The 23785-nt window shown below is 43.2% G+C and overlaps 2 protein-coding genes across 3 annotated transcripts; both read left to right on the top strand.

Annotated features, from left to right (window-relative positions):
• The first annotated feature begins 868 nt into the window (after positions 1-868).
• Positions 869-12401, top strand: Mrpl22 (mitochondrial ribosomal protein L22). 2 transcript variants are annotated; one of them, XM_051180613.1, is made up of 7 exons: positions 869-975; positions 1062-1110; positions 6347-6464; positions 8275-8340; positions 9404-9481; positions 10485-10554; positions 12128-12396. In XM_051180613.1, the coding sequence occupies exons 1-7, from the start codon at positions 897-899 to the stop codon at positions 12337-12339; spliced, it is 672 nt and encodes a 223-aa protein (XP_051036570.1). In that variant the 5' UTR covers positions 869-896; the 3' UTR covers positions 12340-12396. The 2 variants fall into 2 exon arrangements, with proteins under 2 accessions (XP_051036570.1, XP_051036571.1); XM_051180614.1 differs by lacking the exon at positions 8275-8340 and having other exon boundaries at positions 940-975; positions 12128-12401.
• Positions 12402-16074: 3673 nt separating this feature from the next.
• Positions 16075-22256, top strand: LOC127219245 (T-cell-specific guanine nucleotide triphosphate-binding protein 2-like). Its single transcript, XM_051180612.1, has 2 exons — positions 16075-16326; positions 20699-22256. The coding sequence occupies exon 2, from the start codon at positions 20720-20722 to the stop codon at positions 21971-21973; it is 1254 nt and encodes a 417-aa protein (XP_051036569.1). The 5' UTR covers positions 16075-16326; positions 20699-20719; the 3' UTR covers positions 21974-22256.
• The last annotated feature ends 1529 nt before the right edge of the window (positions 22257-23785 follow it).

Below are 23785 nucleotides of genomic sequence, written 5' to 3'. Positions count from 1 at the left end.
CCGCGCTGACGCTCGCTCTCTGCTCGCGTGCGCCTCCCGGGACTGAATTCAGGGCCCCGAGGTTAAGCATTTTTCTTAATTAAGGGATTAGACCGGTGGAACCAGCCAACCAGCCCCTGCGATTTAGTCTTCTGGGCAGTTCAGTACCTCAATCCAGTATTTCTTTCTTTTTTTTTAAAGACATGTAGTGGCGTACTTTGTTAGTTTTGGGAGGTGGGTTGTTTTTTTTTTTTTTTTTTTTTTTTCCTTCCAAAGAAAGGTTTCTTTGACTGTTGCAACGATGTATTTCAGGACAGGCTCCAAAACTACACAGAAAAACCCTGTCTCGAAAAACAAAAACAATGTATTTAACTAAATACTAAAAGAATGAATCGGAGTTCTGGCGTAAATCCCAACTCTTGGGAAGCTGAGGCAGGAGGATTGTTGTGAGTGATTCAGGCCAGGCAGCCTGGGCTATACTGTGAGAGCCTGTTAAAATAAATAAAATGAATCAGGAAGGGTTTCTGCAGTTGGAACTCACTCTGTACACCAGGCTGGCCTGGAACTCACTGAGATCTGCCTGGCTCTGCCTTCCCAGTGCTGGGATTAAAGGTGTGCGCCACCGCTGCCTGGCAATTAATTGCATAATTAATTTGGCCATGATGATTTTGGGTTTGTGATCTTTCTCCTTGTATCTTTGGAATTAACAGGGCCCCTTACTCTTTCAGGCTGCTTATTGGTGAGATCACAATTTTTCTGAATCCAGGTGAATTTCCGGAAATCCACTGATTTTTCTGTCTTTATGAGGTCATTCACTTTAAAGCAAGGCTGGTCTGATCAGTTCCTGGACTATGTATTCTAGGTCTCCATGACAACGTATTCAGAATTTCCGGTTTGTGGCTGGCCCCGGACTGCGCATGCGTGAAGTCAGCGGTTGTTTGAACTCCGGGGCTTCCGTAGAGCCCGACATGGCTGCTGCAGTGGTTCGAGAGTTGTGTAAGTCTTAATTAAGGCTTTCCTAGAACTTGGGGACTGGGGGGGACAGTGAGAATCAGAGTTGACAGCTCGTATTCATGTTGCAGGTGCACTGTGGGTACCTAACCTGAGGATCTGGGCAACGCAGACGCTGCGGTAAGTCTTCCGCCCCGGAGATTGTAGCGGCTCAGGCCGCGCCGCTCCTCATCCCTGACCCGGCGCTTGTGCTTTAGGCCTCGGGTGAGAGGGCTGCACGGCCCGAGACTGTACTTTGTAACCATGTGAGGACTGTTGCCCCGAGGGCTCCTAAGTGTTTTCTGAACAGTCTCTTCCTATTTTATGGCCACGATTCAACTCTTCCACGTCGTGTGGCATACCAGCAAACATCCTCCTTGCATCTGTGATTACTTATGTGGGCAAGGACCGTTTGGAGACTAGAGGTTTGCCTGACATTGTACTGAAGGCGCCCTCCGTGTTGTCTGCGCCTCAGGCAAATGGAGTTTTGAATCTTTTGCTCTGCAGAACGTTCCAGAGCCTCCCGAGAGAAGCTTTTTAATTTATTTTTGTTTGTTTGTGAGTCTGCTTAGGTCAGGCTGGCCTCCACCTCCCAGTCATAGGTTGGAATCTCAGGCCGTGCAACAACTATAGCAGGAGACAAACAAACGTTCTTTGTTTGGAATGTAGTTGAGTTAGCACTGGTGTGGAGCCATAGGGTACTTAGGAAGTTTTGATTGCATATATAGTACTTGTACCTTAATTGCCTTGTTTAGAGTAATATTTTCATTTAATGGTAGTTTGGTACTTGATGCAGTTGAAGATCCTCTTGAATCTTGAGAATGTTGTTAAGTATTCACAAAACTTTGCCATTTATTAATTCATGACATACTTAATTTACCAAGCATTATATTTAATTTGCCAAATCTGTGTTGAGGATTTGAGAAATGGAAGGCCCTTCTGCATGAAGGGATGTCAGAAGATATGTACCTCTCTCTGAAGAAATCTTGTTTCATAGTTTATCATAGTGGCTGCTTAGAAGAAGGATTGAAGTCAGAGCTAAGTAGTTCATGGTTCTGTCATCCTGTTGTGAGTGATGATATTAAAAAATGTCAGAGGCCTTAGAGACATAATCACACTCTTCTTTCTTATACATATGAAAACCAAGCCCAAAGAAGTGACAATGTACCCACGGATTTTTAATGAACTTTGAAGTTTAAGGAACTTTGAAGCTGGGTTCTATAAGGTCTAGAGATCACAGGCATATTTGGAGGGGAGACAGAACAGATAACTGATGGGCCTCATTTTCAATTCTACTGGCTATCAGCCCACTGCTGTGTTAGATACTGTCTGGTATGGTGCATTAATTAGTCATCCAATAACAGAATGAAGTTCATTTTACTCTTGTACTATATAAAATTATATCTGAAGTTTACTGAATTCTATGAATTAGGTTAAGCATTTTACTAGCATTTGCTCTGTTTCATTATGGCTTTAAATATATTTGATGGTTTCAGTTCCCTGATGGCATTACTTTTACTTATGCTAGGGTTGTCCCATTTTGGCCTGTGACTCCCAGGTCCCTTTCATGTCTGTGGTCTCGGCTAGTTTGCTCGGTCTCTGATCTGGCAAACTATTTCTCTTTTCTTTTCTTTTTTTTTTTTTTTTTTTTTTTTCTTTTTGGCAAACTAGGTTTTACCTGCCTTGCATACTGTCATTTCTCACTTTTTTTGGAAGTCACTTGCTCATACTACCGGCTTACTCAGTTAATATTACTTCCTTCTTGGGTCTTTGAGGGAGTTGAAGACTAGATAGTATAGTTATAGTTTTCCTCATTTACCAGACTCAGGAAAGAAACTCACTGAAGAGGTGTAAAGTGTAAAAGTCTGAGAGACATTAAAAGATAATTTGATAATGCAAATTAGACTAGAACAGAAATTAGGAACAAGACTTTGAACTCACCAAGTTAGGATAGATAGTGGAATATTTTCTCTGAATTAGTTAAATGCAAATGAACTAGACATTGTTGAGTATTTATTGTTTGTATATATTGTATATAGTTATTATACATGAGTTTTCTTATACTGGTTATGACCTTCTTTTCTATTAGACAGAAAAAGGGAATTGTGATATATTATGGAGATCAGAATGCAAAGCTAGCTACAGCCATAGATGCCAGGCAGTGGTGGCACACACCTTTAATCCCAGTACTTAGGGGACAGAGACAGATGGATCTCCGTGAGTTCAAGGCCACCCAAGGGCTACATGAGAGTGAATCAGTCTAAAACAGGAACAGAGCTCATACCTTTAATCCCAGCATTAGAGAGGTATATAGGACAGGAGCAAGGTCACAGAGCTGGTGTTCAGTCTTGGGGAATTAGTCTCTAGCCACCTTGAGCACAGGATTGCCCCAGCCTTGGTAGAAATAAGAGCTCTCTGATTTGGCTGCTTTGCTTTTCTGATCTTCAGCTTGAGCCCCAATATCTGTCTCTGGGTTTGTATTACATATGCTACATGTCTTGCATACTTTCTGCTTAGGATCTTGTGACCAGCCTCTTCCTCCAGAGGTTTGATTCTTTTGATATTCAAGAACATAGTCTGGGTATTAGAGTGCTCATGGCTTCCAGGTGGGTCATTTACTATGGGAAATTTCAATCCTCTTTTTTTTTTGTTTGTTTGTTTTTGATTTGGTTTTTGGTTGGTTGGTTTGTTTTTTGAGACTGACCTAGAAACTACTCTGTACTGTTAGCTGGCCTTGAACTCACAGAGATCCACCTGCCTCTGCCTCATGATTGCTGGGATTAAAGGCCTATGCCACCACTGCCCAACTCAATCTTTTTATATAGGTAACTGCTGGCTGCCACACCAAGACTCTTGGTTGTCAGTGACACTGGGGAAGAGATAGAATAGAAAGATACAGTCATAGGGGCTGGAGGGATGGCTCAGCAGTTCAGGGGTGGCTGCTCTTCCAGAGGACCTGGTTCTAATTCCCAGTATCACATGTTGGATAACAACTGTCTGTAACTCCAATTCCAGCATATCTGGTGATCTCTTTTGGCCTCCAAGGGTACTGCATGTCTATGGTTGCACACATACATACACAAAATACACATACAATAAAAGTAAGTGTTTATGTTATATAAATAATAAACTGGGTCAGTTGTGGTAGTGCATGCCTTTAATACCAGTACTCAGGAGGCAGAGGCAGGTGAATGTCTGAGCTCAGGGCTAGCATGGGCTACAAATCGAGTTCCAGGGCTGATATATACAGAAACCCTGTCTCAAAAAGCCAAAACAAAACAAAACAAACTAACAAAGAAAAAAAAAAACCCAAGGCTTGGTGATGAATACTTTTAATTCTGTCACTCAGGAGGCAGAGACAGGTGGATGTCTATGAGTTCGAGGCCAGCCTAGTCTGTAGAGAAGTCCAAGACAGCCAAGACTACATAGAGAGACCCTGACTCTACTAGTAAAACAGTTACCTTTTTTTTTTTTTTTTTTTTTTTTTTTTTTTTTGAGACAGGATTTCTCTGTGTACAGCCCTTGCTCTCCTGGAATTAGCTCTGTAGACCAGGCTGGCTTCAAACTCACAGAGATCCATCTGCCTCTGTCTCCTGAGTGCTGGGATTAAAGGTGTATACGATCACTGCCTGGCAGCATGAACATTCTTGTTACAGAAGGACTTCCCTGTGGTGTGCAGGCATAGAAAGAGTGGTTGAAGCCAGGCCGTAGTGGTGCATGGCTTTAATCCCAAGACTTGGGAGGCAAAGGCAGGCAGATTTCTGAGTTCTAGGCCAGCCTGGTCTACATAGTGAGTTCCAGGACAACCAGAGCTACACAGAAACTGTCTTGAAAAACAAAGGAATAGCGTTTGAAACTGGTGAAGTGATGGGAGAACAATGATCCCAGAGGGACTGATGTAGTAGAAGACAGTAGTCCTGCATTTTGGTGGTTGCAGCATTGCATCTGTAGCAAACTGGGGGTAGATTTAGACATTTTGGAAAAGATTCCTGATTATTTATTTTCACTTACCTATTTATTGCATTGCTGTGTATCTTGAATGATCCAGAAAGCCCATCTGTTAGGGCTATTGCGGGGTGGCTGGACCTTTCAGAATGGGTCTGAGTAGAAAGAAGTTAGGTCACCTGGGGCCATGGCTTTGAAGATACCTTTCCTTCCTCTGCTTTCTCACGATCCTGCAGCAAGAATATCCTCTACATCCTTGCCATACATTCTTGCTTTAACATGTAGGCCATCCTAGGTCTATAGTAATAGGGCCAAAAACCATGGACAAGAACCTCTATCTAGGAGCCAATAAACCAAGATTTGAGAGACAGTTCTTGGTCACGTCAGTAAGACTTGGTGACTGGTCCTGGCAGGGAAGTTGAAGATGCTCTCCAGGACACTGCTTTCCAAGAAGGGTTTATTGAGTGATATGGAGGAGTGGCTGCTACTGGGGAAGACAGGAGGAAGAATGGACATTTGGGGTGTTCAGGCCATGGAATTTAAAGTTTTCACCGAATTCCAATCTGCTAATCAGCATTAACAGAAGTCTTTTGCACCCTCAATTTGCAATCCAAACCTCTCTGATGGTGGTTGTTCCCCCCACTCCCCAGACAGTGTTTCTCTGTGTAGCTCTGGCTGTCTTAGAATTTGCTTTGTAGACCAGGCTGGCCTTGAACTCATGGAGGCTCACCTGCCTCTGCCTCCAGAGTGCTGGGATCAAAGGCATGTGCCACCACTGCCTGGTTTTTAATACTTGACATTTAGTGATTGCATCAGATCTCTGCTGTTCTCAGATCTGTCCTTTGCACAGGTGATAAAAGCCTTTACCACCTGTGGAAGTCAGAGTCTCCATTTCTGCTAGGTGAATATTATTTAAGAATTATCTTTTTGCATGTGCAATCCCAGCATGTTTAATCCCAGTTTTTAGGTGGATTTCTGTGAGTTCAAGGTCAGCCTGGTCCACATAGTGAGACCATGTCTCAAATACCCGCTCCCCACCACCACCAAAAAAAAGTTACCTGAAGCCACTCTGTGAAGTCCTCTGCTGTCTTTCCTGTGCTTTAGTTTTATATTGTTTTCTAGTTGTTTCATTTATTTGTCTTGCATATTTAGCAAAGTTAGGTGACTCCACAGGTCAAACAAGGAGTAAATCTGTTATATCTTCCTTCAGTCCTTTTTAGGACTAAATTGTTGGCATTCACTCGTCAGGGCAAAGAGTGTGGGTTAATACCTGCTCGCCATTTTGGCTCACACAAGCTTCCAGACCTCATCTTAGTCTCCAGTTAAAAAACTTACAGTTGTGAGCCTGAAGTTGCCCAGATGGTGGTCATGTGGCTTCCAAAACTCCAGGAAAGTTCCAAGTTTCGATTCTTACAGACTTCTCTCCTTTCAGAGTTTTACCCCAATCATGTGTCCACACAAGTGCTTCTCTTGATGTTTCTCGAAGATGGGAAAAGAAGAATAATATTGTTTACCCACCACAACTGCCTGGTGAACCTCGGAGACCAGCAGTAAGTTTATGGGTAGAAGTAATCTCTTAAGTTTTTTCTTTCTTTTGAGTCAGTTCTTAGCCAGTATAGGCTAATACTGAATTCAAAACTTAGCCCAGGCTGGCTTTGAACTCATAGAAATCTTCCTGTCTCTGTCTCCCAAGTGCTGGAATTAAAGGCGTGTGCCACTGTGCCGTGCCTGACCAGTACTTGTGTTCTTTTGTGTCCAGAATGAGGTTTTTTTTTTTTTTAATGTTAAAGGGAAATTGTGCAATAATTTCCATGTTCTAATTAATTGACTTAAGTGGACCAGATTGCCTCTGTATCTTAGATTGCCAGTGCTGTTGCTTATTTGCTTGCCCTTACTCAGTCTTCTGAGCCTCACTAAGGGCTTGAGATGCTGATTTTTCACTGCCTGGGGCTTTTTGGTGACATTTTTTGGAGGGGTGTGGGGGGGGGCGGGAAACAGAGTCTATGTAACCCTGGCTATTCTTACTGTGTAGTTCAGGTTGGACTCAAACCCACAGAGATCTGCCTGCCTCTTCATCCTGGATGCTGAAATTAAAGTTGTGCAACATTATACCTCGCTGCTAAATTATTGATAGTGAAACATGATGGGTTGGCACATGTTGCCTTATTCATTGTCTATTGGAATATAGGTACAATTATTGTTTTTTTTCTTTTTGTAATATACAAACCGTTGAACCTCAGGTTTATATTGAGTCATTGGATGCCTACCAAAGATGTATCTTACTTTTAGCTGCTCAGTAATAAAATTATTATTTTACATATGCCCAACTACCAGAGATTATTCTAGTCTGAGATGTAAAGCAGCTTCCAGCATATACATCTGCTAAAAAGTTTAGAAATTACACATGAGCATTACCACATCAGTGTAAGCAGTTTCGGGACTCAAACCCAAGACTAGGCAAACATTCTAACAACTGAGTCACAACTCCAGCCATCTAATTTTAAAAAATAGTTAAAAATATGTAATTAAAATTTTTTTTTAAGTGGTAATAGGGCTAATAGTTGGAAGGAGGTGAACTTTAGAGTCTTTGGGAACATTTCGGGGTGTCTTGGTGTTTTTACTGCTGTGAAGAGACACCATGGCCATGGAAGCTCTTACAAAGGAAAACATTTAACTGTGACTGGCTTACAGTTCAGAGGTTCAGTCCGTTAAGGTCATGGGGGAAGCATGGTGGCACACGGGCTGACGGTGCTGGAGGGATAGCTGAGAGTTCTACATATGGATGGGCAGGCACCAAAAAGAGATAAAGCCACTAGGCCTGGCTTGAGTTTCTGAAACCCAATGACACTTCTTCCTACAAGGCCACACCTACTCCAACAAGCCCATACATCCTAATCTTTTGAAATTATGCCACTGCCTATGAGTCTATGGGGGCATTTTCATTCACACCACCTCAAGAGGCAGCCACGCTGGACTTGGATTCTTCCCATGCCTGGCTTTCCCCTCAGCTTACAGACTTTCAGGTCTTGAGCAAACCACTTGGTTTGTCAGTTTTAGTTTATAAAAGAATTATAAAGTGACTCCTTTCTCCACTCAACTTACTAAAAATTGTGAATTGTTAATAGTTACTTGGTTAAAGAGTTACAGTTTCTGTTTCTTCCTTACTAGTCTTTTAACATAATGAGGCTTGGAGAAAAAGCAAATTTTGTTTAAAAAGAAGAATCTCTAGAGTCTTTGTAGTGTTTTATTCCCTGTGACAACAATGTTGTCATTGGGCATGGAGTATGGGAACTAATAGTTATGTCACTGTCACTTTGATAAACCTACAACATGTTTTTTTCTTTTTTTCTTACTTGCAAGGAAATTTACCATTGTAGGAGACAAATAAAATACAGCAAGGACAAGATGTGGTATCTGGCAAAATTGGTAAGTTAACATGACTACTTCCATGTGATACCCAGGAAAAGAAGCTCTGTGTTCCCTCTGAAGACTTGAACATGAGGATTATTATCCCAATTTTCCCAAAGAGTAGGGAGTGTCATTGTGTGTTCAGTGGAAATAGACACTGAAACCAGAGCAGCAAAATAGTGTAAACAGAAGTGTCTGTCCTGCCCAGTCCTGTAACTGTTTAGTCCCAAATAAACACACAAAGGATCTGGGCAGTGGTGGCGCTTGCTTTTAGTTCCAGCTTTCAGGAGGCAGAGGCAGGCAGATCTCTGTGAGTTAGAGACCAGTCTGGTCTACTGAGTGAGTTCCAGGACAGCCTCCAAAGCCCTGTCTCAAAAAACAAAACAAAAACAATAAACACACAAAGGCTGATATTAATTATTAGCTGTTTGATGGCTCAGGCTTCTTATTGGCTAGCTCTCTCTTAATTATTAACCCATTTCTATTTATCTATGTAGCTCCATGGGGTCTTGGCTTACCGGAGAATGCCTGGGTGTCCTGGTAGCTACATGGGGTCTCCCTGACTCTGCCTACTGCCTTTTTTTATCCCGTTTGGAGTTCCTGCCTGGCTAAATCCTTCTGTCCATTGGCTGAAATAGCTTTATGTATCAACCAATAAGAAAAGCATATATTCACAGCATACAGAACCATATCTCCCATGAGAATAGTCTTTAGCCAGAGGACCCAGGACACATGCTTGCTCACCTGTACAAACAGGGTTAACATCATGGCACTGTTGGTTCTTGGGTTTTTTCCTTGATGAGGAGGAGAGAGAAATACAGCAATCCAGAACCATTTATCCCGTTAGGATGAGTGTGGTTGGCATCAACTTGTTTCTCAGTCATGTCTGCCTTAATAGTTCTGAAAGTGTTATACATAAAAATGTAGTTTTGTGCTTGTAGCATGTAAATTTGATTTAACTAAATGATAGGATCCCTTTCAAACCTTTTTTCTATTTTGTTTGGGTATAAGGTTCTTACTGTCATCGAAAGGGAACATTGCTTTTGAGAAGGAGTTTGTTCATTCACCTATCCCCCTTTAGATACGAGGCATGTCTATCGATCAGGCTTTGGCTCAGTTGGAGTTCAATGATAAAAAGGGGGCTCAAATAATTAAAGAGGTAAGACTTGGTGGTTGGGAGGGATCTTTAGTCTAAATCCTGGATTCCTAAGATAGGTGGTGTAAGTGTATTTTTTTATTAGATACAGGCTCAGGGCTCCTGCTTTTCTTAAGTCCCTTATTCCTGAGAAATAGATGCTTTGCATGCAATTTTCCTCAGATGCCTCTATATGTACCAGACACTTTTTTGTTGTTGATGAAATGATTAATGACTTGGGCCTTATTTTGGAGTGGTACCAAATATTAAACTCAGGGCCTAGCATACACTAGGGATGCACCCTACCACTAAAGTGCACTTGCAGCCCAGACTTGGTATGGTTTTTGTTTTTCACAAGAAGTCCTGATGGAAGGGCCACTCAGGAGACTCGGAAGCTTGTCATCTCTGATGCTTCCCCTATAGTCATCGGTTTGTATTTGTACTTAGGTGGGCCCTAGAGTCTCCAACACTTTGCTGAGCATAGTACTAACGTGTTGGGCACATGGCTGTTCCCTTTTTAGAAGGCTGAGTACCTTACTCAGATTCAATGTTCATTCTGATGGTGTGTCCTGGGTGTGGGCTCTCTGTCTTTCCCTTCCAGAGCTTCCATGGCTCAGCAGGGTGGTGGGCCCTACCTTAGTTCTGAGGAATGGATGCTCACTGTTCCTGTTCCTTGGTACAACCTGCATTTGGTGCCTGTAAAAAGTTCACTGTGGCTGGGAATGGTGGCACATGCCTTTAATTCCAGCACTTGGAGGCAGAGGCAGGCCAGAGCTACAAAGTGAGCTCTTGCCTAAAACAACAACAACAACAACAAAAAAAAAAAAAAAAAAAAAACAAAAAACAAAAAACAAAAAAAAAAAGAAAGAAAGAAAAAAGAAACAAAACCCACCAATAAATAAATAAAAGTTCATTGTTTGTTGTAAATGTTTGATTACACACATTTTAGACATAACAAGAGATGAGATGTTTAATTCCACTTTAGTTCAGAATCAGCTATCTGAGCAGGCCTTTCTTGTTGTTTAAGGTACTCTTAGAAGCACAAGACATGGCAGTGAGAGAACACAATGTGGAGTTCAGATCCAACTTATACGTAGGTAAGACTTTCTATCATCAGCACCAGAGATGTCTTTCACTTGATGCCTAATTTGTTGCAAATGGTCTTTGGTGTCTGAACACTTAGGCCAATTACCTGTTCTGGTAAGGACTTTCTTTAGCCCTGAGTACCTCAGTGTTAATCTGTCATGATTGATAGATGTGCTAGCTTCAAGCAGCTGTTCTGAATGGGACTGAGGCCATGGACTCACCCGTGCTTATTACACAAGGGTTTTAGGACTGTCTCATGCTGCCACCCTTTAGCCACAATAAAACTGAGAATGACCACAGATCATCTAAAAGGTGGATTAATTGTTGGTCACAGTGCACACATCTTTAGGACCAGTACCCAGGAGGCTGAGGCAGGTGGCTCTCTGAGTTCAAGTACAGTCTGGTCTACATGGTGATTTCCATGACAGCTAGAGCTTCACAGAGAGACTCTCTCAGGGTGGGGGTTGTTGTGGGGAGGAGGAAAGATAGATGAATTGTCGGGTGGAAGGATGTGAATAGGATTGTGTGTAAACTTAAAGGATCTTTTTATAATGTGCCTCTGCCACAAGTGACTGAGTCATCAGGGTGAAAGACCTGCTGATCTATAAAAGAGAGGCAGACAGATCAAAACCACCAAACCATCCAACCAAACCATCCAATCAATGAACAGGCAAATGAATTACACAGAGACAAATATAAACTACTGAACAAAGACTCAACATCCTCAGCTAGTGGGGGCAGTGGGAATATAAACTAGTGCAGCCACTAGGGAAATCAGTATGCAGAACTCCAGACACTAAAAGCAGACCGACCACATGGTGCAGCCCCAGCACTCCTAAGGACACACACAAAGGACTTAGAGTCAGCAAGCAGTCAGTACCCCTTGCTTGCCTCTTATTTCCTCTGTGTGCCTCTTACACATAGTGTCAGTGTGCCCCTGTTGTCTTCTCAAACAAGCTGAGTGTGCTTGTTATCAGGATGTGTTTACTGCCCTCTAACAGGAACAGGGATGCAGGGTGATTCTGGTCTCAGGTCAAGTTTCTCCTTGGGTTACCTCTTCTATTTAGGACTGGCCTCAATAGCCGGGTATGGTGGTGCTTTCAGGAGGCAGAAGCAGGCAGATCTCTGAATTCAAAGCCAGCCTGATCTACAGAGTGAGTTCCAGGACAGCCAGGGCTACACAGAGAAACCTTGTCTCGAAAAAACAAAACAAAACAAAAGACTGGCCATGTACTTGCTAATATAGCTAAGGATGACCTTGAAATCCTGATCTTTCTGCCTTTGCTTCCTGGATTACAGGCACCACCAACACCGTGCCTAGTTTCAGAGATGCCTCCACCGTCCTAACAGTCTCTACCGTGTTGGTCAGATTTGATAGTTGAAGGTGTTACCATATTTTCTGTCTTCTTGCAACATAAACTGTGTGCTAAGAGACTTATGGTTGAGATGGAATGTGTTCTAGCTAACCAGCAAGCTCCTGTCTTCTTAGGATCTAGTGAAAGATGGATCACGACTTGCTCGCCAGTGCAGATGTAGTCCAATGGACAGTAGACATGTGCCATAATTCTCTCTTTTCTTCTGTAGCTGAGTCTACCTCAGGTCGGGGCCAGTGCCTGAAGCGCCTCCGTTACCATGGCCGAGGTCGCTTTGGAATCATGGAGAAGGTCTATTGCCACTATTTTGTGAAGCTGGTGGAAGGACCCCCACCCCCACCTGAAGCACCCAAGACAACAATTGATCATGCCAAGGAGTATATTCAGCAACTTAGAAGCCGAACCATCATCCACACTCTGTGACAGTGATTCTCTCTCCACAGTGTATATATTTTACATTTATTTTAAAAAGTAAAACAAAAAAAATGGTTTTTATGCTTTGACATTGAATTATTCAAGTGCAGTGTATAACTGCAAGGGTGTGTGTATATGTGAGAGAGGGAGAGAGGGAGAGAGGGAGGGGTTTATATGCATGTGTGTGGGTGTGCATATCCTTGTGTGCATGTGCAGAGGCCAGAGGCCAATGTTTTTGTTTCATTTTTCAAGATGAGGACTTGAACCAACCTTAGCATTACATTCTAAAACCAGACAGTAGGTGGCGCTCTCATAGCAGAAATTAATATCAAAAGTAGTACGCCTGGCTCTCATAGAGCCCTCCTTTTCCCCTCCCTTTCTCACTCCTTCCCTCTCCCTCTCCCTCTCCCTCTCCCTCTGTGAAGAATGACCTTAGTATTTTGATGTGATTACTTGATATGTATGTTACTCCAATCCTTATAGTAGGAACACTTGAACCAAAATCCTTAATTCCAGGCTATTTTTTTTTTTTTTTTTTTTTTTTTTTTAAACTTCAGCTTCTCTTTAGTGCAAGTACTGGCACAGAGCTTGGTAAATGACAAGGTCCCTTTACATACTAAGTTTGCAGCCAGGCTAGACAGTATGGTTCAGATAGCCATAGTAATAAAACCAATATGATACTAATATACAAGAAACCTCAGACACACAGAGCAATTGGACAAGACAGACATCCCAGGATAAACTCATTCATCTACAGCACCAGATCTTAGGCATGGTAGGCAAATGCTCTACTACTAAGCTACATCCCAGGCACTGCTTAAAACTATTAAAACATTACATTATGAGCAGTTAAGAGTACTTGCTACTCTTGGAGATGACCTAAGTTTGGTTCCCAGCATTCACATAGGTGGCTCACAACTGCTTGTAACTCCAGCTGTAGGGGATATCAGCATCCTCTTCAAGCCTCTAAGTGTACTTATACACATATACATACTTTAAAATGCATCCTTAAGAAAATACAGGCACTTCCAGTGTGCATTATCTATATAACATTTTTACGAGAAGTTCTTTGTCTTGGCTGGTCCCACCGCCCTTCAGCCCCAAATGAGCACACGGATGCTATATTAGTTATAAGACTCTTGGCCGATGACTAGCTCTGTCTTAATTATTAACCCATTTCTATTAATCTAAGTATTTCCATGTGATCTTAACGGGGAAGGGTCCAGCCCTGTCACTCCTGGGGATACACAGAAGGGGTGTCTGTACATGTCTGCCACATACTGTTAATACCTGTGGACAACAGGAGACAGCTTTTCACATGGGAAGCCAAAGATATCCTGCTTGCAGCAAAATGTGAAATGTGTAATGAGAGACTGACAACTGTGCTTTCTCACATGTGGAACTGAGGAACTGAAAATAATCACAGGGTCTGGGAAGGTTAGGCAGGGTGCAGTGAATGACCAGCACACATCCCATCAACAACTGTGGAAACAACTCTGTTAGAATGACGATAAAGGGGCAGTAGGGCTAAATATAATCCAGGTATGACCCAGGCATGCAGACATTGTCTTGAAAACACTTATATAATTAGAGTATGCTAATGCAGTTAACAGGAAAACATAAATTGATATGTGCCAATAAAATGAAAAAAGTCAAGTTCTTTCTAAAAGTTCTCAATGGTACTCCATGATGAAGTGCAGGTCTGTGGTGCTATAGAGTACTAGGCAGCTGGATGCTGAGCTATATGGTTGGGGAGCAGGGTGGCCCTGCTGGTTGCTGCTGGGCTGCAGTGCTCAGAGCTATTAGTCCCTGCTAGTCTCTGTTCAAAGACTTTTATTCTGTTTTTAAATGCATTCTCTGAATCAGCAATCAGGAAAGTGGGACTATTAGGAATTTCACACTGGATTGCTATGATGTTGTTGATGGGATAAATAAGGAGGCAAAATGGAACAGGAAGACATTCACAAATTAGAAAGTCTGGACACCACTGCCACTTCCAGGTTAAGATGTGTAAAGAAAGAGCTACCAGAGTTGAGGGCTTGTGGATTCCCGCCAAAAGCTAGACCCAGGAAGAGCCCTTCTGTTGTACTAGGACTCTCAGACAAGGCGTCAGTGTGGGCTGGCTATTCTTGGCCGCATCCAGGGAAACCACCTGGCCTTGTGCAAAGTCTGCAGCTTCCTTGGTAAAAAGGGTTTTTATAATTTCAAAATTACTTCTGTTGAAGATTTCTTGAGATAGTAGCACAGGCTAACTTTGAACTACTTGACCTTGAATTTCTGAAATTCTTGCCTTCACTTCCCAAGTGGAATCACAGGTATGTTCTTCTGAGTCCAGTTTATGCAGTACCCAAGATGGAACCAGTGGCTTCATGAGTGCCAGACAAACACTCTACCTACTGGGCACATTCTCAGAGCAGCCCTGCAGATGTCTTGATTTTAGTCTGCTGGGACTCTGGCTGAATTTTTTATTTTATTTTTTAACTTTTTAGAGACAGGGTTTCTCCATAGCTTTGGAGCCTGTCCTGGAACTTGCTCTGTAGACCAGGCTATTCAGCCTGGCCTTGAACTCACAGAGATCCACCTGCCTCTGCCTCCTTTTTTTTTTTTTTTTTTTTTTTTTTTTTTTAAAGATTTTGTTTGTTTATTATGCATACAGTAGTCTGCCTGCATGTGCCTGCAAGCCAGAAGAGGGCACCAGGCCTCATTATAGATGGTTGTGAGCTTCTGTGTGGTTGCTGGGAATTGAACTCAGGACCTCTGGAAGAGCAGGCAGTGCTCTTAACCACGAGCCATCTCTCCAGCCCTTGGCTGGATTTCTTAATTGCAGCACTATGATGGATTTGCACTGCCTAGATTGTTACAGCATCAGTAGGGAATCAATATGCTGCTTAATGTTTATATCTGTAGTGATATTGTTTTATCTCAATATTGGCAATTTCTCTTTCTGGATGAACGTAACTCACCTGGGGCTATTCCCCTCTCCCATTTAGAGGACTTGGATGTTACTGATATGTAGGGGGCAGGTGCCAGGGATGCTTCTAGCCACCCTGACAGCTCCTCTCCCAATGAGTATCATCTGTGTAGAGGAAGGGGCCTAGAAGCAGACAGCACAATCCCTGGATTATAAAGCTCAGTGGAGCCTTGTGAGTGAACAATACATCAATATGCTTGGAAGAGGATGTACCCTGATTCTAGGGAGGAGGGAAGGCATGCTGTGTGCTCCCTCCTAGACCTGCCTCTTTGCACTAAAACTGAAGTTGTAAATCTAGCACTCTCCTGAGTCCTGAGAGCTATTGTGGCCAATTGCCAAGCCTGAGCAAATACTTTTTTTCCCTTCCTCTGTGGGACCTCAAGAGTCCATAGTAAATTAATGAGGAAACTTAGAGAGTTTTGGAAAGTCTGAACCCAGGACAGGGCATGTAAACACATTAGTTTATTTATTATCCCCACAGAGACTGGTTGTACAGATGATGGAACCAGGCCATGAGTGGGTTTGTGGGTTGAGTTCTGGTTCAGCTCTTGGATAGCATAAATACAGTCCAGATGAAATGACCTCTCCTCAGACACTGCATCCTCCTCCCATGATTTCTGCACACCCCCCCCCCATTGTTCATGCCAGAAGCAGGCCAACTGTGGCTTTCAGTTTCTATGGATAGAAATTGTTGTGATGAGAAGTTTACTTTCATTTTCATGTTCCTGGAAGTTCCTACTCTGCAGTGTTGTTTGTGGCTCCCTCCCTCTGTTGACAGGACTCTTGTGAAAGCAAAAACCTCAGAGCTCTTCAAACACAGCTCAGTCTCCTCTGTAGCAGTCACAGCCGTTACACAGTCAAGCACATCACAGGTGGATTTCAAAGTCCAATCTGTGCAGGTCTGTGTGCACTAGCTGTGCCTGATGCTGTGGGAAGCTCTTCACAGAACCCATTCTCTGCTCTTCCAGTGGGAAGGTTAGGAACTCAACTCTGCCACCAGAAATCTCCTTATCTCAAGGGAGCTGGTGAGTGAGAAGATACATATTTTAATTAATACAGGATTACAACTAGGATTGTAGGCTATAGGTCTGAGTGTGGAACAGCCTGCATGCCTGATGTGGTTGGAGTGCCATGGACTTAGGCTGAGGGGCGGGATGGGTGGAGGACAGCTAAGAGCCATTCAGAGAACTTAATATCTGTAATGTTATTAGACAGCATTCATATCCAGGTTATGGAAAAGACAGGGGACAGGGGTATCAAAGGATAGGGACTATACTGGACAATATCTAGCACTAGACATCTCCTAATCTCCTATTGAATATCTAAACACCATTGACTTGGAAGACAAGGAACATTATCTAAGCATAAACTCAAGAGTTCATGTGTCTTCCTGAACTCTCATTTCTCAATCAAACTATGGAGCTTGGCCTTGGCCTCTGCAAATAATTCTGTCCTCAGAACTTCAACCTTGAATCCTCGCTCTGATCTTAGGGAACAGTAGGACTTCCCTCCTTCATATCTCTCAATTTCTTGGTTTCTTTGATCCTTAATCTTCTTCAGGTGGAAAGGACTGGGTATGCAGCTCAGTGGTAGGGTACTTGCCTAGCATGCACAAGGCCATGGGCTCAAGCCTTAGAACCCGAGTGCTTACTTTTAAGGAGGAAGTCTTTACACTGTGTTAACAGGGTTGTTAGGACAGAGTGAAACTGTGCGCAAAAGCACACAAGCTTCATAGGACACATTCCCTTCATTCCTTCTCATTTTGCCCTGGCTTGTTCTCAGTGGATAGGTGCACTGCCAACAGTTAGAAGACAAGGTTCTGGGAGTCAATCCTTTTTGTCCTCAGACTTGCTCATTGTAACACAAAATACATATTCTCAGAGATGCTGCTGGGTGAGACAGTTGCTGCTGTCTACACATGTTGGATGCTTTCCCCACCTGGTGTGTGTGTGTGTGTGTGTGTGTGTGTGTGTGTGTGTGTGTCCATTCAGGGATATGTGTGTGGATATTTATGCTGGACAGGCACAGATAGGTAGCTTCCTTACCTACCCAGTTATAAGCCAGATGTCTCTCATTCTGTCAAGGAGATTTTTTTTTTTTTTTGCCATCCCTGGTCATATACATATCAAAACGGAACTTGCATATCTTCTCAGATGAATTATTTCAACATGGCAAGTTTGTCTTCCTTCTCTCTCTTTCTTCTCGAAATCCTGAGACTCCTCCCTTCTAGCTCACACTCTGTTTTTCTCTGCAAGTCCTGCCTATCCTCTACCTGTCCAGTGATTGGCCAGTCAGCTTCTTTATTAAACTGATCACAATGACATATATTCACATAGTATAAAGGAATATTCCACATACCCCCTCTCTATGAGGTTCAGTATAGAGGGTTTATATAATTATGTTTACACTGGACATGTGATTTCTTCTTGTTTCCTGTGTCATAAGTCTTTTATGACCTGAGAGGTCATGGTGTTAGGAATAAAGCTCATGGTGTACCTTGTCAAATTCCATGGCAGGTGAGGGTGTTTGAGGTGGGGGGACAAACATGCCAGTCAGATGGAGCTTAGTGAGAAGTTTTATTAGAAAGGGAAAAGGGGGAGGAGAAAAGAGAAAAGAAGTAAAAAGATACAAAGACACAGAAACAGAGAGAGGACAAAAGAGGGAGACAGGAAACGTCAGGTTTGCCCCAGAGGAACACCAGGAAAGAGAGAGGGAAAGAGAGGGTGAATGAGTGGGGTCTTTCTTTTAAAGGGGTCTTTTGCACCTATGTACAGACTAGTAGTCATGGAACTCTGGGCTGACCAGAGTTCTGCCAGAGTGCGTTCTGCCAGGTGACAGAGGCAGGCCAGCATAATGCCTGAATCCTTACACATGGCCCTTCCAAAGTGACAGAGGAATCTTCTTGACAATGCCCTCTTCCCTCTTCAACCCCTACTCTTGTATCATTCACACTATCCCTTCTACTTGTGGGACATTCTACAGGAGTCAGTCCTGGGATGTGTTTGGATTCCTTCTACACAAGATGGAGCAGGGTGAGGAGTGGGCTCAGCTCGGGTGGACTGCCTCTTAGAAAATCCCATGAAATGAGTCAGTAGGTAAAGGCACTGGACACCAAGCCTGATGACTTGATCTCAGTCTCCAGGCCCTACGTGGTGGAGGGAGAGAACCAACTCTCACAAGGCATTTTACCTCTGCTTGAGACTCATTCCCATACACACACAAAGTAAACAAAATATAATTTAAAGGAATCTCATTAAATATCCCAGAGGCGTCTCTTCTGTTTTTTATTCTTTAGGTTTTGTTTTTTTTTTTAATTAATATTTTACTTTTTAAAAGAAGTTTTTGATTCCATAGAGAAATCAAGAGACAGGTAGTGACTTCTTACAGACTGCTGCTCTGACACATGAATGGTCTCCCCAAAGGCTGCTGTCCCTGAACATGCATGTCCCATCACCAGCATCCCTACCAGAATAGCAAACTGTCAGTGATAGGTTGTGGCCAGACAAGATTAAGAGACCATGTGAGAGTTGCCTCCAGCTCATATTTATCCAGGATTCATCTTGGCACACACCCCGTTATGGTGTCACGCTGAGTACTTTCACTGCCCACAACTCTTTGTGTTGCCTTTTCACACAGGCTCTTACAAGAGGCAACCACTGACTTGATTCTTGTTTTTTTCCCCATAACTTTGCTATATCTGGAAGGTAACTCAGCATGTGTGATGTGCTAGGGAGTTATGTAGCCTTTGTGGGTGCTTTGACTCACTTGTCTTTTCATGGCTTAACAGTGCAGCTCGTATACTTCTGAATAGTACACGGTCATCTTGGGAATTCCACATCTTATTAGTTCATTCACCTACTAAAGGGCATCCTGGATATTTCCAAGGTTTGTAATATGAATAAACCCTCTAGAAACATCCATGTGCATGTTTTTTTGTGGGAGAAAACATGTAAAATGTCAAGGAGCGCACACGTTGACTGTTTAGTGATAAAGAAACTGCCATGCTGTCTTTTAAAGTGAGTGTTCCAGGTAGGTGTCTTGTCAATGAACTTGTAACAGTAGGCACACCTCCTTGGGCATGGCCTCAGGCAGACAGAAGCAGAAAGAGGAGTTTGAGGCGTGGCTTTCCTTGGCATGCTATTCCTGGTGGGTCAGCGGATCCAGTAGGAAGGACAGGGAAACGCTCTTGTGGTTCTTTGTAGTTTTCTGTGTAATGGTTCCCCAGTTAACACCCATTTAATATTTATCTAGGGTTTAGTGATATCATTACATCCTTGCCTTCAGTTCCATTTTACTTTTTTATTTTTATTTTACTTTTGATGTTTTGAGACAGGGTCTCCCTATGTAGTCCTGGATACCTTAGGAACTCACTGTAGACCAGTCTGGTCTTGAACTTAGAGGTCAGTCTGTCTCTGCCTCTCAAGTGCTGAGATTAAAGGTGGGTGCCACCACATCCATCTTTTTTATGATGCTCTTTGTTCTTATTTCTCAATTTCAAGAGTTATTTATATATTTTCAGGCCACAGTCTTTTATTGGATGGGACTTTGCAAATATTTTTTTTTCCAATTTGTGATTATCTTGTCAGTCTGCTGGTAACATTTGTGTTTTGTAGAGAAGTAGTGGGGTTTATTGCTAGGGTTTATTTTACTTTTATTTATGTATATGTGTGTTTGTCTTCATGTGGGTATGTGCATGTGAGTGCAGATGTACTCAGAGTCCAAAAGAGGGCATCAGATCCCCTAGAGCTGTAGTTGTTGGTAGTTGTGAGCCACCTGATCTGCATATTGGGAATTGAACTCGGTCCCATGTAAGAGCAGCAAGTACCCTTAACTGCTGTCATCTCTCCAGCTGGAGTCTTTTTTTTTTTTTTTTTTTTTTTTTTTTTTTACATCATTCTGTTTGTTTACTCTTTCAGCAACCCCATACTGTCTTATAACTTTATGGTAATCCTTGATTTTTGTGTGTATGTGGTCCAGGGGATCGAACCCATGGCCAGGCGCAAGCTAGGCAAACACTGTGCCTCTGTGTTACACTCTCACTCTCCAAGACTTCTCAGAGTCAGGAATTGCCACGCCACAAATGGGCTGCAGTGTGGTGCCATTTCTCCTTTTGCTTATCAGATGGTGTTGTGTCCAAACTTTTTTTTTCAAAATAATAAAAATAAAACAAGATGAAGAATAAAATAGGTTAAAAAGTTTGGATTGAGAAATCAGATCTTCAAATTAACAAACAATTTTTTTGAAAAGCAAAGCAGCCAAGTTCCAGAAACACCAATGAACAGAGTAGGGCAATGCTCCTAGTCCTAGTAAGTTTGGAGAGCAGCTTCCACCCTAACAGCAGAGTTGAGCCCTTCCGTGCTGTGCTGACCTTTGATCTTCTTTTTGCCTTCCCTCCAGTGTCTTTCACTGACTGCAGCCATGGGTCAGTCTTCTTCCACACCTGATGCAAATGCCCACAATATGGCCTCCAGCTTTAATGCCTTTTTCAAAACTTTCAAGATGGAGAGTAAAGTCATTTCTGAGGAGACCATCAATTCAATTCAGTTGTTTCTGCAGGAAGGGGATGTACAGAAGACGATTTCTGCAATCAACACTGCTTTGACTGACATCGAGAATGCCCCTCTAAGCATTGCAGTGACAGGAGAGACTGGGGCAGGGAAGTCTACGTTCATCAATGCCCTGCGGGGCATTGGACATGAAGAGATGGAATCAGCTAGGAGTGGAGTGGTAGAGACAACAATTCAAAGAGAGAAATATACCCACCCCAAGTTCCCTAATGTGACCATCTGGGATCTTCCTGGGGTTGGGTCTACTACCTTTAAACCAGAAGAATATCTGAAAAAAATGAAATTCCAGGAGTACGACTTTTTTCTTATCATCTCAGCTACTCGCTTCAAAGAGAATGATGCCCAGCTGGCCAAAGCAATTGAAAAAATGAAAAAGAATTTCTATTTTGTTCGAACAAAGATTGATAGTGATTTGTGGAATCAGAAAAGATGTACACCAAGGACCTACAATAAGGAAGAAATCCTGGTGAATATCCGAAAAAAATGTGTAGAGAAACTCCAGGAAGCAGATGTAGCCTTCACTCGTGTCTTCTTAGTCTCTAGCATCGAGGTAGCACAGTTTGATTTTCCTCAACTGGAATCCACCCTTTTGAAGGAGTTGCCAGCACACAAGCGTCACATCTTCATGCAGTGCATCCCTAATATAACCGAGGCTGCTATTGATCGCAGGAAAGATGCCCTGAAACAGAAGATCTGGCTGGAGGCTCTGAAGTCTGGAGCATCAGCTACCATCCCCATGATGTCTTTCTTCAAGGACGATGTCCAGGAGTTGGAGAAGATCCTGCTCCACTACAGGTCTTGCTTTGGGATGGATGACAAGTCTCTGGAAAACGTGGCCAGGGATTTGTCCCTGCCTTTGGAGGAACTTGAGTCCATCCTTAAGTCACCCCATTTGCTGTCTTGTGAGATGGATGAATCTGTGGGGGATAAACTGGTGAAATACCTGGAGAAAATATTTGCTGTCACCGGCGGATTCATAGCCACTGGCCTTTACTTTAGAAAGAGTTACTACATCCAAAATTATTTTCTTGATGTAGTGACTGATGATGCTAAAATTTTACTTAAGAAAAAAGTTTTCTTGGCAGAACGTGAGAACTCTGAGTAAGGCTGCAAAGACTGGGAGAATGAGGCAGCTGGCCTGGGACTTAGGTGACTCTAGTGCTTCCAAGACACTGGAAACTGGAAAGATTCCTGAAGTACTCTGGCCAGGCCGTGATGACGTTTAGACTTTATGACAACAACGTCACAGTAAAACTAAGATTCAGTGGTCAACTCTGAAATACACTAAGGAAACTGTATAAAAAGAAGAAATTAATGTGCATGCTGTTTATTATAATAAAAGTATAGATTGTACACTAAAAGAAGGTAAAGGACGGTCTTTCTTTTCTTTTCTTGTGTGTGTGTTTGTTTTTGAGACAATCTCACTATGTAGCCCTGGCTGTCCTGGAACTCACTTTGTAGACCAGGCTGGCCTCAAACTCACAGAGATCCACCTGCCTCTGCCTCCTGAGTGCTGGGATTAAAGGTGTGCGCCACCATCCTGGCAAAGGGAGGCTTTTTCTTTGTATGAAATGTCCATCAATAATTTAGATTACTGAGACACTTAAACAGCCCCTGAATGAAAAAAAATAAAGAGAAAGGAAGGAAGGAAGGAAGGAAGGAAGGAGGAGGACATGACAGCTCCTGGTTGTGGTGGAGGTAAAGGTTTATTGTGGATGAAAAGGAGAGCATAATCAGAGGCAGGGACATCGGGAGAGTCCAGAGTGAACATGACCTGGAGCCATGTGAGGAGAGGAGGGAGGGGAGAGAGGAGAGCCAAGAGACCAAGACAGGAGAGTAAAGGGTAGAGACAAAAGGTAACCAAAATGGATGGACTATATAGGGGAAGGCAGTCAGGAGAAAGGGCAGCCCAGCCTCTGGGCTGGAGGAGTTTAGGGTAGGGGATGGGCTATACCAGCTGTACCATGTAACAGGTAGGGATTGCGGGATGCTGGCAGGACCTGGCAGCCAGATCTGATCTGACATGTTAAATAGGCACCTCAGTCAGCCATTTGTCCTGGGTTTGAGAGCTAACTACTAAGAGTCCTCCAGCATTGCCCTAGCCAGTTCACCCTATATAGCCATAAGCAAGGGGCTGCGCTGGTCTTCCTGCTTTCACACCTTCAGGGCGGGCTTACCCACACCTGCACCATCAGGGCCAGCTCTACTGTGTTTCCCAGGTGAGGTGTAGGGGCCACTCTGCTCATCCCTGCAGCTGGTGAGGGGCTGGCCCCGCAGATTCAAAGCTACAGAATCTCCACTACACAGGGCAATAACAGGATATCCAAGAGGAGCCCCAGTGAGGGCCCAGCATTGATAGTGCAGCAGGAACCAGAGGCCTCAAATCAGACCAATGACTCTGCAACGCACACAAGTAAAGATGTGTGGACTAAAGTGTGTACTGTGTGACTCACTGGGCCACACCACAGCTACCACAACCTGATTTTTCATCCCCCCCCCTCTTTTTTCTTTTCTCTTATATCTTACTTTTTGGTGGTGGTGGTGGTAAGGTTACAAGGGCAGAGGTAAGATACAAATGGACAGGGAGATGGGTGGGATAGAGTTGCAGGATCTGTAAGCCACAAAGAATAAATAAAAAAGTTAAAAAGAAACCAAAAACCTTCTGGCAGCAACTGGATCCACAATTTTCCTAACAATGGTGGAGAATGCTGAACCCCTTGAAGTGGCCACTGCAGCACAGAGCTCCACAACAAATACCCCAGAGACATGTCCTCCCGCGAGGGCACACATTCCTGGTTTAACACTGGAAGCCGGGGGAGGGGAGTAAATGAGGACACTGGAGTGAGGCTGGAAGAAAGGCCTAGAATAGCTCCCAGCTTGGCCTGGGTCCCTCTGTCAGGACAGAAATGGCTGGTTA

The sequence above is a fragment of the Phodopus roborovskii genome, unplaced genomic scaffold (assembly GCF_943737965.1).
Source record: "Phodopus roborovskii unplaced genomic scaffold, PHOROB, whole genome shotgun sequence".
Taxonomy (NCBI): domain Eukaryota; kingdom Metazoa; phylum Chordata; class Mammalia; order Rodentia; family Cricetidae; genus Phodopus; species Phodopus roborovskii.
The sequence above is the reverse complement of the archived record's forward strand: the minus strand, read 5'-3'. Positions and strand labels throughout refer to the sequence as shown.

Coding starts and splice junctions, on each gene's coding strand:
- LOC127219245 (XM_051180612.1), top strand. CDS start 20,720: ATGGGTCAGTCTTCTTCCACACCTGATGCAAATGCCCACAATATGGCC.
- Mrpl22 (XM_051180613.1), top strand. CDS start 897: ATGCGTGAAGTCAGCGGTTGTTTGAACTCCGGGGCTTCCGTAGAGCCC. Junction 976..1,061: donor TGCAGTGGTTCGAGAGTTGT/GTAAGTCTTAAT, acceptor TTCATGTTGCAG/GTGCACTGTGGGTACCTAAC. Junction 8,341..9,403: donor TGTGGTATCTGGCAAAATTG/GTAAGTTAACAT, acceptor ATCCCCCTTTAG/ATACGAGGCATGTCTATCGA.